This window comes from Hibiscus syriacus, unplaced genomic scaffold (assembly GCF_006381635.1).
Source record: "Hibiscus syriacus cultivar Baekdansim isolate YM2019G1 unplaced genomic scaffold, ASM638163v2 tig00110956_pilon, whole genome shotgun sequence".
NCBI classification, from domain to species: domain Eukaryota; kingdom Viridiplantae; phylum Streptophyta; class Magnoliopsida; order Malvales; family Malvaceae; genus Hibiscus; species Hibiscus syriacus.
The window spans coordinates 1,024,889-1,040,297 of record NW_024062932.1 but is presented as its reverse complement, the minus strand read 5'-3'; the positions used below and the strand labels follow the sequence as shown (position 1 = coordinate 1,040,297).

General features: G+C 35.4%; 3 protein-coding genes and 1 long non-coding RNA gene across 4 annotated transcripts; all 4 read left to right on the top strand.

The window, feature by feature from the left end:
- On the top strand, positions 1-1,511 carry LOC120148389 (BEL1-like homeodomain protein 8). Its single transcript, XM_039161526.1, has 3 exons — positions 1-416; positions 508-568; positions 740-1,511. The coding sequence occupies exons 1-3, from the start codon at positions 1-3 to the stop codon at positions 1,244-1,246; spliced, it is 984 nt and encodes a 327-aa protein (XP_039017457.1). The 3' UTR covers positions 1,247-1,511.
- Positions 1,512-5,199: 3,688 nt separating this feature from the next.
- LOC120148302 lies at positions 5,200-5,635 on the top strand. Its single transcript, XR_005518356.1, has 2 exons — positions 5,200-5,434; positions 5,525-5,635. It is a non-coding gene; the product is annotated as an uncharacterized LOC120148302 (long non-coding RNA).
- Positions 5,636-6,085: 450 nt separating this feature from the next.
- LOC120148270 lies at positions 6,086-7,007 on the top strand. The gene is made up of 3 exons (XM_039161433.1): positions 6,086-6,251; positions 6,351-6,771; positions 6,820-7,007. Exons 1-3 carry the CDS (start codon positions 6,224-6,226, stop codon positions 6,977-6,979), a joined length of 609 nt encoding a protein of 202 aa, XP_039017364.1. The 5' UTR covers positions 6,086-6,223; the 3' UTR covers positions 6,980-7,007.
- A 2,906-nt stretch (positions 7,008-9,913) lies between these two features.
- LOC120148388 lies at positions 9,914-10,351 on the top strand. Its single transcript, XM_039161525.1, has one exon. It carries the CDS (start codon positions 9,914-9,916, stop codon positions 10,349-10,351), a length of 438 nt encoding a protein of 145 aa, XP_039017456.1.
- The last annotated feature ends 5,058 nt before the right edge of the window (positions 10,352-15,409 follow it).

The window sequence follows — 15,409 nt, the reverse complement described above, 5'->3', positions numbered from 1 at the left end:
ATGTGTCTATCTTGCGATGGAAAGGTTTGCAGAAGATACATGCTATACCATCAGCAGATGCAAATGGTGGGTTCTTCATTTGAATCCGTAGCTGGTCTTGGTGCTGCCACGCCTTTTTTTTCCTTGGCTCTCAAGAAAGTAGCAAAGAACTTTCGGTGCCTAAGGAATGGTATTTTAGAACAGATTAGGCACATATCAAGAGCCCTTGGGGAGGACTTGTCGTCCCCAACTGTTGGTACCAACAGTAGTAAAGGTGATATAAATATGTCTAGGCTAAAGTATGTGGGTCAGAAATCTGGTGGAGTTAACTTCAGTTTCCTTGAACCCCAACAGCATGGCTGGAGGCCCCAGAGAGGCCTACCGGAACGTTCGGTGGCTATTCTTCGAGCTTGGCTCTTTGAACATTTTCTTCATCCGTATGTCTCACTACTCTTCACTTTCTATTTTAGTTTATTACTCTTAAATGTGTAATCTGATGCGAATTTCTCTGTGTCTGCTTTCTTATAGGTACCCCACGGACACTGATAAGCACATGTTGGCCATTCAAACCGGCCTATCGCGAAATCAGGTGGGCTACCTACTTCTTGTTTATTGTCTAATTATTTAGACCAACACTGTCTATGTGATCCAATTAAAATGTAGTACAGTTAATATCTTGATCGAAGCATCTTTCCTAGATTTGCAAAGATTATATCTTAAAAATATCTAGGCTTCATGGTATTTTGATTTGTTAATGCAGGTGTCTAACTGGTTCATAAATGCTCGTGTTCGGCTTTGGAAACCGATGGTGGAGGAAATACATATGCTTGAAAGCAAAGGCTTGGCAGAAGGCAATCAGAACTTGAGCAAAAGTGATGGCAAATCTATTATTAGTGAAGTACGTAATACTTGGCCTAACGAAGAGCAATCTATCAACAGGTCATGTGTAAACATATTGTCTGATAAGCAAGTGGCTTGCTCCAATATGCTGGTAGCTGACATCGCACATGATGTAGAACACTGGAATCATGAGAAACGTTCAGGGATAGATTTTCATATCCCAACAAACATGGAGGGTTCACTGGTAGGTTTTGCACCGTATGAGCAAAGCAGGCTTGAGAATGGGGGCCTTGGAGCTGTATCGCTTACCTTAGGACTTAGGCATGATGTAGAAAGTGCACAACAGAAGCAGCAACAATATCAACAACAGGAGCATCATCTGAGGAGGCAATTTGGAGGTCAATTGATTGATGACTTTTCTGGTTGAGCATATATTGACTTATTGAAGTTGAAACCGAGTAACTGATGAGATGGCTCTTCTTTGTGATGGTTTTCGGAAATTTCGGAACAAAAATGCTGCTAGTACAAGGTTGCAGGTCACCTTGACAGCATTTGCTTGTCATGTTAAATGTTGAATGAAAATGATGACACAAATGTATTGGAAATTAGAAGTAATAATCGTTTGAAGTTATTTGTAATACGGCTTGTGAGAAGCCGTTTGGATTTGTCGGGGAAGGGTTTAATTAAAGCCCAAATGTGTAGAACAATTTTTAGTTTCACTGTTTCATGGTAAGAAGGATTATTGGCAATCTTGTTTTTGAAATTGCAGGGTTTAATGTCTGCTTAATAGCATGGGCTTGCATTACCAAAATATGGCCCATATTTGAGGCAATCAAATGTAAAATTAATGCAATCACATATATGGCAGGTCATCGTAGTAACAACTTTCGAAGCCCAGGGGATGCAAAGCCTGGAGTGTTTCGGAAGGTGATGTAAATTTGGTCATCTCATGCAAACACCAGAGCATCTAGACGTGCATGAATGCGATATTTTTCAAACCCTACATATTATATCAACATATCTAACTATATATACAAATACGAAAACAGATCGGGAATACATGATATAGGCTATGATCATAGAGATATATTGATTAGTGTTTAAATTATGCGTTATTTTATGATCAATTACTCATTTATTAGCTATTTTAAGTTGTTAACTTGGTTATTTTTGATACAAGACATTGAATTTTGGAAATTATGTTAAAACTGATGAAGTTGTGCAATTTTTAATTTTCTGGATTCATTGTCTAAGTAGTGGGCATGACTTTGAGCATGACATCGCTGACGTGGCATCCAGTTAGCAGCTTCTAGAAGGTCCAGTCAGTAGTGGCGTGAAAACCAAAGACTCAACCGAATTATTTTATTTTTATTTTACGATTTATCTTTTAGGATTTTTTAGGACCATAAAAATCCTATTGGGGTAAGCTTAAAAAATCAACTCTATCATTCAGAATTCATTTTTCAACTATTGTTTTTTCTTTCTTAGTTTAATAAATGTTTCCATTTTTTATTTTTTTTCTTTCAAAATGTTAAGTATGATTTCTACCATGCTTAGCTAAGTTTTCCATAGCTGAAGGCTAAAGCAATGATTCAATTCTAAGTCATGAGAATCGAAAAACACATCTACATTTTCAATTTACGAAAATCAAGGATCGGTAATCGACCGTCCTTTTACAATCAAAGCGATTTCATTTCAAAAAGTGCATGTTGGAATTGAATTTCGGTTTCGATTAATAGTTGGAAGGATCGGTCTGTGGCATATTTGACTTCCTATGAACACACTTAGCAGCGGTTCGCTAAGGGAAACTGAAATCGGGTTAGATTCTCAATTGAGACGATAGACTCCGAGTTGGGTTTTTCAAGAACTTAAAAGCGTTTAATTAGTAAGCAATTGTCGCAATTGATTAACAAAAGAGTTGAGATCTAAAAATTGATTTTAGATTCTCGATTCACTTGAGAGAAAAACAAGTTATAGAGTTTGGGCCCTATATACTGTAACCGACTTGAGCCCTGAGGTAAAATCTTATTCAATGATCGATTTGAATCGAGACAGAAGCATTAGCCCAATGTTGATTTAATCATATTGAATCTTCGTCTTTAATTTCATTTTACTTTTATTTATTTATTTAATTACTTTCATTTTTAATTACTTCAAATTTTCATTAAACCCACCTTTTATTTCCCTTTATATCATGCCTAAATCGAAATAAATAGCGAGAAATTTTATTTAATTTTATTTTGAGATCAGCCCAATAGGTCATTACTATTGTCTTTAATAGTATGCTGCCAATTTCAGTTAATTTAGTCTTTTTAATTTTATCTTTTTCTTCCTAAATTATTCTTTGTATAGTTAAGGGTGCATTCAATTATATTTGTTTTTTCTTCTAAATTTTAAACGTTTATAATAATTTAATCTGATTACTTTTAGTTCTTAATTTTTACTTTTAGAAAAATATTTTTTAAAAATTAATTTTACCAAATAGCTTTAGTTATGCTTTTTGACATTATGTGAAAATTTTCAAACTTTTTTCATATATATTTTAGAAAATAATTAGTAATTTTTATATAATATATTGAATTTATTTTTATTTTTCTTGATGGAACATGTTTGTCTCGTTGACCTTTGACAATTTATTTTTTTCAGATTGGATGGAGAGTGTGTCCGATAAGAAAATAGTCATTGACCGATGTTTTCTTGTGAGAATATAAGAGTAAAGAAGGTAATTAGGGATCCCCTCTCAGTTGTTGTTGAGAGGTATTTATAATAACTCTAGATGATGGAGCCTAGACAAATAGTCATTTTGGTTGCTTGTAAGTCAGCATGATAAATAGATATAGTCATCAAATTTTGGATTTACTTTAGTAGATCATGTGAGTCTGACAGAAATATTGTCTATGCATTGTAGTTAGCTCGAAGATTACTATACTCCTAGATAGGAGGCCATAGTTCCTTAAAGATTTAAATAAACGAGGGCATCTTTTCAATAGGTTTTGTCTGATGAATGACTGGTAGTTTTCATAAGTGACCTCCAAAGGTATAATAATTTTTAAAAACCAAATACTTTTTTGGATGGTTTATAGTTCAAAAATAAATGTTATAGTATATAGTTTATGGTTCAATAATTTTTTTTGAATAGTTTGAGATGATTATAAGGTTGTATATGTTCATCAATTTACTTAGCCATTGATGACGCACACACACTTTGCAAACACAGTTACTCGAATATGAAACCTCAAAGAAGAACAACACTTCCTCACAGAGTCTACTTAATGAATTCATATTTTTTAAAATAGCGATGACTTAAACTAAACAAAATTCTATTAATTATTTATTTTAAAATTATAGAAAGCTATTTATTTTTAAAACAATAAAAATAACTTAACGTGATATATAAGATTTATTATTTTTTATTGATTTAAAAGTGATCGTACATTCAACACACGAAAGGTGAAATTTATGAGTTTCTAGTCTCCATCGTTTAATTAATGCATTGATCAAACCGAGACCAACATATATTCTGTTACATATGTTACATCGTAAAAGTCCACCATTTGCAAATTCTGGACAATAAGTTCATCTGGCTTCTCGCAAGTGTTCACTCGACTACGAATGACTCGTTTTTTGTCATCATGCAATTTGTTATTCCATGTAATTAAAATTAATTCATCGTTCTCAAATAAAATATATTATTCGATCATAATACCGATGCTCCCAAATGACTATAAATGTGTCGATCATCTAGTCTCAAAAGAACATTTTGTTCTGTCATGCTTCAACAAATCTATAAAAAAAAATTAAATATTTCAAATTATAATATTAATCATAATTAATTTAAACAAACAAATATGTTAAATCAAAATAAATAGTCTAATTAATTTATATTTACAATAAAAACAAAAAACAAAACAAAAAATTTAAATTAAACTTACCAAACCACTCAAATACGATTTAAACTGTAAAATCAAAATAAATAGTTCAATAATTTATATTACTCAATAAAAAAATAAAAAATAATTTAAACTAAAATTACCAAAATACTCAAATACAACTAAAATAAAAATAAATAGTCTAATAATTATAATTTAAATTAAAAACAAAAATTAGACAAAAAAAATTAAATTTAACTTACCAAACCACTCGAATACAGTTTAATCTGTAAAATCAAAATAAATAGACTAATTAATTTATTTTTACAATAAAAAACTAAAACAATAAATTAAATTAAACTTACCAAGGTACTTAAATACGATTTAATTTATAAAATAAAAATAATTAGTATAATAATTTATATTACTCAATAAAAAAATAATGTAATAAGTTAAACTACACTTACCAAGTTTTACTCAAATACAACTGCCATATTAAGCTTTCCAATCAAGATGTATTGCAGCCTCTGGATTCACCAACTGATGGTGTTATTGACGGGCTTGTGAGGCAGGCTTCAGAAACAAGGGAAGCTCCAATCCCATCTGTTTCTAATAGCCTTCCCCTGCGGACTGCAGCTGCTGTTTCATCTCGTATGCCTTTGACTTTGTATCATGACCCACTTCAAATTGAAATGGAAAGAATAATGAAAGAAAAAGAGCAAACCACCAATATTCATGAAGAATCGGTTAGTTTCCTGTTCACTTGTTTGCTTTTCTGCTGACACTGAGTGATGTATAGTTTAATTTCTGCTGAGAATTTCCTCTCTTTTGAGCAGAAGCTGCAGCTGAAATTGGAATGTGACAAGGAGAATGAGGTAGTTGTAGCTCAGATTAGTAGAAAGTATGATGTTACATTTAAGGAGAAAGAAGCAGAGTTTCTTCTCCAGGAAAAGGAGCTTGATGTGAATTACAGTGAAGTTCTCTAGAATAGGATCTTGGCCGAGGCATTCAGGTCTAGAGATATTAGGGAATCTGGTTCAGTAGGAGCTAAGCAAGGTGAATCATGCATTTACTTGGCAATTTTAACAGAGTTATGGGAGAATACAGAATTGTAGCGATGATCTAGTTATCTACTTGAAAATTCCATGCAGTGGTGCTTGGTCAGATTAGGGTACCTGACTACCTGCTCAATCACAGATCTGTTGAGTGGTCATTTTTGGGACACAGCATAGTTTTAGTCACTTAAGAAAATTTAGATTCTGTTTTCTACCACTGTGTTAAATTGCAAGTTTAAAGAGAATGCATGTTAACTCTCTGTGTGCTTTTGGGCATATAGACTTGTCCATGTGTGAAAGAAATGATAGCTAAAAAATCTAATGGAACATACAAATACAGATGCGTTATATGCATGCATGTAATAAGATTTTCCCTTCTGCAATGTTTCGTTATACAAATTGACTAACTACTGTGTGTTTTTCGTGGCAGGGGCAAATTCTAACTTCCTGCAGCAGCTGTTTCAACTTTCTTCACGACAGATGATACAAAAGCCTTCAGCTGCTTCTGGTATCCCTTCCACTGGCTCAGCTTCTAGCATACCAACTGTTTCATATGCTGCAGTCAATGCACAAACCATGTGTCCTTCGCAGCCTTCCACTGCATCAGGGATCCCTTCCACTGGCTCAGCTAGTAGCATGCAAATTGTTTCTCCTGCTGTAGTCAATGCACAAAACATTGGTTCACTTTTGCAGGTTGATAACCCTTGGGCATTTTTCTCAGGCAATCCAACTAGACCTCCCCGTATCATTACCATCTCCTCTTCAACAGGAAACCCTCAAATAGGCACTGAAATCCGTGCTCCTGCTCAACATTTGAAGCCATTTAGGTCTTCATCATCCATTTCCCCAAGTAGTCTCCGATTGCCTTCTGGTGGAATGTCAAGTCTGCAGGCACATAATAACCACGCTGCAGCTTCTATGTCATTGCGCCTGTCGTATGTTAACCCCCTCGTACACAGGCAGGTATCAACTACAGGCCAATCTGGTAGCACGCAACATGAAATTGCTAGAGGGTTGACAAATCCACCCAACTCCCGTTTACCTTCATCGGATGTTTTAACGGGCGTAAATCCATATGGGGCCGGTGCAAATCCCCCAGGCCTTTTGATGCCAGATAGTAGTTCAAGGACGGATACAAGGTTCCATCAGGAATCGCACGTGCCAAGTAGTGGGTCTAACTTGGCACAGCAGAGTGAAGGAGCAACTGACATTATTTGTTTATCGGATGGTGACTAACTCTAATCACTAGGAGGTAATGTTGTTTAACTTATTGGTTTTTTTTTTAGCCAAGAGAGCTTCTAACTTACTAGTGTAAGGTCAGAAATTGATAGGGAGTTGGCAACGGGGCCTGGCATTTTATGGACGAATATATTTTGTGGTGAGTGGTTATTTAACTTGTAATGAATATAGGGAATTGGCAAAGGAATTGCCCGTCCAGCTCAGTTGGTAAGAGCACAAGGCTCTTAACCTTGTGATCGTGGGATCGAGTCCCATGGTGGGAAATTCATAATTCTGATTGTCGGAGGTCTCCCACGGAAACTGCTCTCAATTTGGCATTCTGCAATCTACGGAAGCAATGATGGAATATCTCGAAGGCAACTTTGGCTCAATCTTAAGGAGGTTAATTCTACTGTTAATCAGACCCCATGGGTTCTAGGAGGGGATTTCAACATCTTCCTTCATTCACATGAAAGCTCTGATCATGAACTGTTAGGCCATTACTACACATCTGAAATGAAAGACTTCCATGACCTCACTCAAGAGATTGCTATTCTGGATCATCCTTACTTTGGGCCTAAATACACTTGGAGTAATAAACAACAAGAATTTTTTTTGTCTAGGAAACTCGACAGAATTATGATAAATCCTAGCTGGGCTTCCTCCTTCCACCAATCTTTTGTGGAATTCTTAGCTCCTGGAATCTCTGACCATAGCATGGCCATTATGTGGCTTTCGAAAGACCACCATGCCACCAAGCCTAAGCCTTTCAAATTTTTTAACTTTTGGGCTGGCCATCCCAACTTTCTCAATGTTGTAAGGCAATCTTGGACTCAAGATACTCATGGCAATCCTATGATGGTACTGTTCACAAAACTAAGAAGACTTAAAGTTTGTCTCAGAAGGTTTAACAAAGAAAACTTTAACAACATCTCTGATAGAGTTAAATCCAAGCGACTGGAGTTGGAGAATCAGCAATTGCTCACTCTTAGAGGAGAGGAAGCCTTACAGAAAGAACTTGACATTCAACAACAGTTGAACTCTCTTGAAGAAGCTGAATCACTTTTCTTCAAACAAAAGGCTAAAGTTCAATGGATTAAAGATGGTGACAAAAATACCAAATTTTTTCATTCCATTGTGGCTTTTAAAAACAAAAGGAATACCATTAGAGTCCTAGTTGATGAAAGAGGGAATAGGCTTGAAACTTTCGATGCCATTGCCAATGAAGTTACTTCTTTTTTCACTAATATGCTTGGTACTACTGATTCTATGGTTAAGGATATTAATCCTTCTTCCCTTCAGGACATTCTTGAATTTTCTTTGCCTATCGAAGCTGCTTCTGCTATTGTTAAGGATATTACGAATGAAGAAATCCACAATGCCATCTTTTGCCAAGGCAATGAAAAGGCTCCTGGACCGGATGGTTTCACACCTTACTTCTTCAAGAAAACATGGTCCATTGTGGGTGAAAATGTTATTGAGGTTGTTAATTATTTCTTCTGCAACTCTCATATTCACCCAGCCTTTAACTCAACTATAATTGCACTTGTTCCTAAAGTACAAAATCCAACAACTGTCAAAGAATTCAGGCCTATCTCCTGCTGTTCCGTTATCTACAAGATTATCTCTAAAATTATGGTCAACAGAATGACTGATTTTCTTCCTCAGATTATATCATTGAACCAAACTACTTTTATCCGAGGGCGCAACATCATTTACAACTCTCTTCTTGCTCAGGAGATTGTTAGAGGTTATGGTAGGAAATCCATCTCTCCTAGATGCACTATGAAGATCGACTTACACAAGGCTTTTGATACATTGCATTGGAACTTTATTTCTTCTATTCTAACAACCCTCAATTTCCCTCCAAGATTTATTACTTGGATTGAAGTTTGTTTTTCTCAAGCTAGATACTCAATCTCCTTCAATGGCTCCTTGATTGGTTATTTTAAAGGAGCTAGAGGTCTAAGGCAGGGAGACCCCCTATCCCCATATTTGTTTGTCCTCGCTATGAATGTGCTCTCAAAAATGCTAAACTTGGCTGCTTCAAAAGGAATCTTTGGTTTTCACCCTAAATACAAGAAGATCGGGCTTTCACATCTTTCTTTTGCTGATGACCTACTGATTTTCTGCAAAGGTAATATTGGTTCGGTTGGTGGTGTTTTAAGTGTCCTTGATCAATTCTATGAATTTTCAGGGCTAAAGCTTAATTCTTCCAAATGTGAGCTTTTTACGGCGGGTATTCTTCCAAGGGAACTGTCGGATATTAAGCGTCTTTCTGGTTTCAAGTCCGGTTCCCTTCCTGTTAGGTACCTCGGTATCCCTCTAATCACTCGCAAGCTAACTATGAAGGACTATGAACCTCTTCTTGAGAAAATAAAGCAGCGATTGCATCAATGGTCCACCCAGAACCTTAGTTACGCTGGCAGACTGGAATTAATTCGCACCGTTCTATTCAACATCAGTAATTTCTGGAGCAGACAGCTTCTCCTTCCAGACTCGATTCTAAAAGCAGTCGACCAACTTTGCGCAAGGTTCTTCTGGAAAGACGAAGACAAACCTGCAACTGGAGCCCGGGTAAGCTGGGATCGTATGTGCCTCACCAAATTAGAAGGTGGTTTAGGTCTGATTAATACATCAATTTGGAAAAGAGCATGCACTATAAGCCTCATTAGGAAGGTTCTTGCTGGTAACGGTTCATTGTGGGTTGCGTGGTTACACAATTACATTCTTAAAGGACAGGATTTCTGGCAATTCGAGGCTGGAACAAATGTTAGTTGGGGATTCAAAAGAATTCTGAAATTGAGACCTACTGCTGCTCTTTTTTTTGCTTCGGGTTTCATGCGTACTAAGGAAATATGCGAGCACATTCGACCGTAAGTGCAGAAGGTTATTTGGCAGCGTCTAATATGGTATCCTTTGCATATTCCAAAGCATAGCTTGATTGCTTAGATGGCCATTTTGAATAAATTACCAACCAGAGATCGTTTAGAAAGAATGGGAATTTGCACGGATGGACTATGTATAAACTGTAGCACTCATCAAGAAACTAGAGATCATATTTTCTCTAATTGCTTATTGGCTATTGGTATATGGAAATCCATCCTTAACATGAATGGGATGAACTTTTATGCTTTGACTTGGGATGAAATGGTAGCTCGTGCTTGCTCCTCTTGGAAAGGAAAGTCCCTCTTAATTGCCATTTTGAAGATCTCGTGGAATGCCTTCATTTACTTCTTTTGGCAGGAACGTAACCAGAGATTATTTCAGGGTCGTTTTCGATCTGCTGACGTTATTCTTAAAGAAATTGTCGATGTGGTTGCAATTCGTCTAAGGGACAGATCCATAAATAGACTAGATAGTACTAGCTTATCCCTTTGTAATGCTTGAGGTATAGTATAACCAATCATTGTTGTGTAATTAGGCTGTTATGTTTTGTTGATTGGTTATTGGTTGTATCAAAACCTTACTGTTGTGGTAATAAAATGCTGAATTACCCAAAAAGAAAAAAAGAAGAAGACTGAAATCGTCATCATATAAAATATAATCTCATTCAAGCATACCCAAATTTGGTAAAGTAGACAAAACAAATTCGGTAAATGTCGACTTAAAACTTGTGATCAAAGTTGGGTTTGACATCCAACCAAACAAAGAAAATTCTAAATAACTTAGGAATATTAAAATTGAATTGATTTTGGAACCCGATATCATCGCACGGTACTGATAAGAAATTTAGGCAGCTAGTTGGTTTGACTTTGAAGCTCTAATCCATCCGCTCAGAATTAAGTCTTTGACCGAACTTTCATATTCTTATCCTCAAATTAATACTAAATTACTAGCGGGTGGGTATTTGCTGTTGGTTCTCGTGCTATAGTGAAAATGAAAGATACAAACAGCTGTAGTTCAGAAAAACAATGCCAAATGTGTTGCTTCTAAATCCATATAATGGGGTTGCTTATTGTTTAGACCTGTTCGTCATTGACTTGGACTGCTGTAATCATCAAGTTGAAGGAACAAAGAGTGTTTATTTACACAAATTTGGTTTCTTTCTCTTAACATATTGGTGTCGACTGCGTCCAAAATTATAAGATTACCTATGAACCACGTACAATTCATTCGACTTGATCCAGAGTTTTTGGGAATGTGGTTCTCAACTCAGGCATGCCATTGACGTCACTTCACCACCTTTTTTAGTTTTGGAAAAGTAGCAAATCCACCAAGTGAGTCAGAATTAGGCTATTCCTTACAGCCTGTCACCACCACCTCTGCTTCCCATTCAAACTTTGCTGCACCCCCATCTATTAAATAAATGTTAGGCCTTCCAGGATTGATAATGCATCTTTCATAATTATACGCATGTTTCCTGTCTTCCATTTCAATCAACCTAACCGCCGTCTTAAGTCTTTACAAAAATACACTAAAAGAGAAACCAATACACAACCATTTACGTGATTCAACTGAAATTTGCAAGATTACTTCCATAAACAACTTCTGCATTATCCAATAAAAGTATATATTTCTAAAATTGAATATTTAGTCGTATTCATAAGAAAAACGGGTCAACAAAATTAAATATTGAACATTCTATCAATAATTAAATGAATCGGAATCCATGTACTTGTCGTTTCGAAGTAGCCTAGGGATTCAATAAAATGATAGGATAAACAAGGTAGTAAAAGAATGATAAAGCATGTGAGATTGTCTATAGGGAAACAAGCAGGGGGGATTATATTAAACGTATGTTGTCTTGTTTATGTAAATTGTGTTTTATTTTAGATGCGAAAGTTATTCTTCCCTGCAAGAGAACATGCACAAGGGACCCAAGACAGCAGGATCCATATTTTATTATTTAACTCCTTTTGAGACCCCCCACTTATGTTTCCAACCTCTTCCCCGTGCCCACTGTGAGTGGGTGAGAGAGTGAATAAATAATTCTATTAGTGGGTCATTTTGTAACCCTAAATTTGCTACACTTTCTGGGGCAAACTCAACAAAAAAATATTGCAGGGCTTTTCCCGAGGGGAAACACAATCAAATACAGTGAATTGACTCGAACCATCGATTCAAGCTCTTCGGCTAAGCTTGTAAGGCAAATTCTTTGAACATATACAATACTATGGGATGATGAAACTTGTTGGCATTTGAATCCCATCAAACCAACGGTTAGTGAAAGCAGAGTCCAAAAATATAATAATGTAACCCTTTGATTTGCAATTGGGGTAATGAGTGGAACCATTGCCCAAACTCCAATTGCCATGAGTGGCCATTGTTTTTAAACCACCCATTCTTGTCCTGGACCATCACAATCACATTTTCCCTTTTCTCTCCTCCTCTATTAAATTTGTTTTATAACTTAATTAAATTCAGATTTTAGAGTTTTGTCATACTATTATGATAAATTCAACCAATGGGGTCCTACAATAAAAATAATAAATTGAATAGAAGCCTTTTGCAAATTACAAAGCTCTTATAACCAAACTAAAGAAAGGCAAGTTATTTGAACATAAAAATAATTTAGTACTATAATCAAAACACTTATACGACCTAATTTCCCCCATCGATAGTCCAATTAGGTAGCAGTAGGTTATCAATATTAATGATGGGTTTTCTTGGAAGAACCTGTAAGTGTAGATTGCAACCTTTGCTCACATTTCTTTTTCCTTGATCCAGATAAAGAATTTATGGCGATCAGTCAATTCCTTCAAATGAGTAAAATGAGTTTCAAATCCGTTTCACTTTAAAATGGTTTATGGGCTTACTGGTAGCTAGAAAGGAGAAAATGATAATTTAATCAATTTTTATATTTAATAGGAACAAGTTGCTAGAATAGTTATTGAGCAACCCCCAAGTTGGATGAGCAAATCCACCCTCTTTAACTATTTGTATTTATTAGAGTAATTTATTAGGTAAGACTCTGGCTTACGCATTTACATCACTGGTTTTCGCTAGTCGGTGTGCAAGTACTGTGTAAAAGGAAAATGGTTATATTTATTAGAGTAATTATATGAGTTTTTGATTAGCCATCCCATCATCCATGTAAACTAATTGGAATTTTATTTTATTTTTGAAAATAATATCTTTGATGTATAAATAGAAGACAAAGCAGCATTCTTTTAGAGTAAAATCATAACTGCAATTCGTAGATAAAGCTGAGAAAACGACTGCCAGTTGATTTTTTTTGGACCGTCTTAATTAACAACTTTGACTAATTGGATTCCACACTAACCACACCACTGTTATGTACATCTGTTTTAAGAGTAACCGCATATATTTTTGTTCTAAGTTTGAATTTCAATTTTTTTTTTATAAAAAAGTAAAATTCATATTAATATCATGAATTCTTTCTCATTCAAAATTTCTTTTGAATAAGAGCATAAACCATCGATCAAAAACTTCAACACAACCTAAAAAAAAATACAAGAGCGAAATATAAAAGGTAAGAAAATGCACGAGATGGCCGGCATTAAGTCAGTGGCAATGATGGAAAAAAAGTAAAATTTGAGGCCAAATTTCAAAGCCGTGATATAAGAAATAAATTATAACCAAGTGTTTTTTTTTTATTGTAAATTTAAGGAAATACTATGGACGAGAGAAAGAATCAGGGAAACGTGTTTTGATAAAAATAATATTTTTTTTATAAGTAGAATTTTATTACCCAATAGAAATGGTTCATCATACAACTGTCATCCCAATTGGGAGTATAAACACATATTTACAGAATTAGTCTATACCCCAATAATTACAAAGTCTAGAATTAACATAGTCCAGTCTATTAAAACCTTTGGCACTGAGTTTGAAACGAACAAGCTCCTTAATAGCCTTTAGAAGTTGGTCTGTTGTTCTTGTTCCTCTGTTGAAAATTCTTCTGTTTCTCTCCTCCCAAATGAAGTATATGAAAGCAGTCCAGGCGATCCTCAATATGGTAGAAATAAGAGATTTGCCCTTCCAAGTTTGAGCAGCCCAATGAAGCCTTGAATCCCAAGACCTGTAAGTATCTCTCATGCTAGATAGATTCATAATAGAATGCCATAGTGAAGTAGCGTAAATACAGTCAACAAATAAATGATTTCTAGATTCGTGGTCTTGATTGCACAAAATACAATAACTATCAGTCACAATACCCATTTTAATAAGTCTATCACGAGTAGGAAGACGATCCAGAATTGCCATCCAAGAGATAATGCTTAGCTTTGGGATGTGTAGTGGAAACCAAATCACCTTATGCCAGAAAACTTTGTCTCTATGAACTCTTATATTTTCCCATAAATCTTTTGTTTTCGTGGCACCAACAGTTAAATTTGGATAGGCTTCATGTTGGGATTTTCGGACGCTCGAATATACAACCGGAAAGGTTTGTAAAGAGGGGTCGGAACGGTTTTGTGTTTAGGGAGTAAGGAGATTGAAAAATAGAAAATTGCACAGCGATTTAGAGTGGTTCGACTTTCTCAACCAAAGTCTACATCCACTACCTTAGCTCCTCACCAAGGATTTTCCAACAAAGTCTACAACTCCCTAGTTTTTCACGGGTTAAACTAGAACCTTTCCCTAGCTTTTACACGGGATAAACTAGAACCTTTCCCCTTTACAAAAGGATAAAATATGTAAACAAGAAAACCTCTCTAAGGTAGGTGTTTACAAGATTGAGCTCACAAGAACAAAATATTTACAAGAGAAATATGAAATAAGAATGAAAAACTCTTCTCTTGTGTTTGATTGCTTGGATAGTTGTTCTCTTACTTCTTCAAGTGTCCTCAGCTTGTATTTATAGCTTGGAATGTGTTTGATGTTGTATATAGCTGTTGGGGATGTTTTGGAGTCGTTTGGGGATGATTTTTCTACTCAAAAAGGCTGCCCATAACATGATGCATCGATGCATGATCAAGGTGCATCGATACCCCTTCATTAAATTCAAATAAACTAGTTGTTACTAGCCGTTGCAGCCTTGATGCATGGATGCATGGTAGGATGCATCGATGCATGGCAAGGATGCATCGATGCATGGCAAGGATGCATCGATGTATGGAAAGGATGCATCGATGCACTAATTGCATTCGATGTTTGGATGCATGGCCTGATGTATCGATGCATTAGTGCAGATGCATGGATGCACTGCATGGATGCACTTTGACACCCTTTAGCATTTTGGCTCAAATCCGATTTTAATGGACTTTGAATTATTTTTGAAACTTTTTAAAACTTTGAATAAATTCAATTAAGTCCAAAAACATTTTGTAAATTCAATTCAAGTCCAAAAACCATTTTGCCTTAAATTGTTTTATCAAAACATAGTTCAACAATCTCCCCCTTTTTGATATAACAAAACATTTGAAAAATTGTTTTTGGCAAAACTCCCCCTTAATAAATTGTTTAATGAAAAAGATATCAATTGTTACCAATTGTTGGAAAATATATGAAAATGTTATGCTCCCCCTTTTTCATTAAGAAATT

Bases quoted from the DNA above. Each gene is read 5' to 3' on its own strand.
- LOC120148389 (XM_039161526.1), top strand. From the start codon at position 1: ATGTGTCTATCTTGCGATGGAAAGGTTTGCAGAAGATACATGCTATAC. The intron at 417-507 runs GTATGTCTCACT...GCTTTCTTATAG, and splicing joins TTTGAACATTTTCTTCATCC to GTACCCCACGGACACTGATA. The intron at 569-739 runs GTGGGCTACCTA...TTGTTAATGCAG, and splicing joins CCGGCCTATCGCGAAATCAG to GTGTCTAACTGGTTCATAAA.
- LOC120148270 (XM_039161433.1), top strand. From the start codon at position 6,224: ATGATACAAAAGCCTTCAGCTGCTTCTG. The intron at 6,252-6,350 runs GTATCCCTTCCA...CCACTGCATCAG, and splicing joins AAAGCCTTCAGCTGCTTCTG to GGATCCCTTCCACTGGCTCA. The intron at 6,772-6,819 runs CAACTCCCGTTT...CGTAAATCCATA, and splicing joins AGAGGGTTGACAAATCCACC to TGGGGCCGGTGCAAATCCCC.
- LOC120148388 (XM_039161525.1), top strand. From the start codon at position 9,914: ATGGCCATTTTGAATAAATTACCAACCAGAGATCGTTTAGAAAGAATG.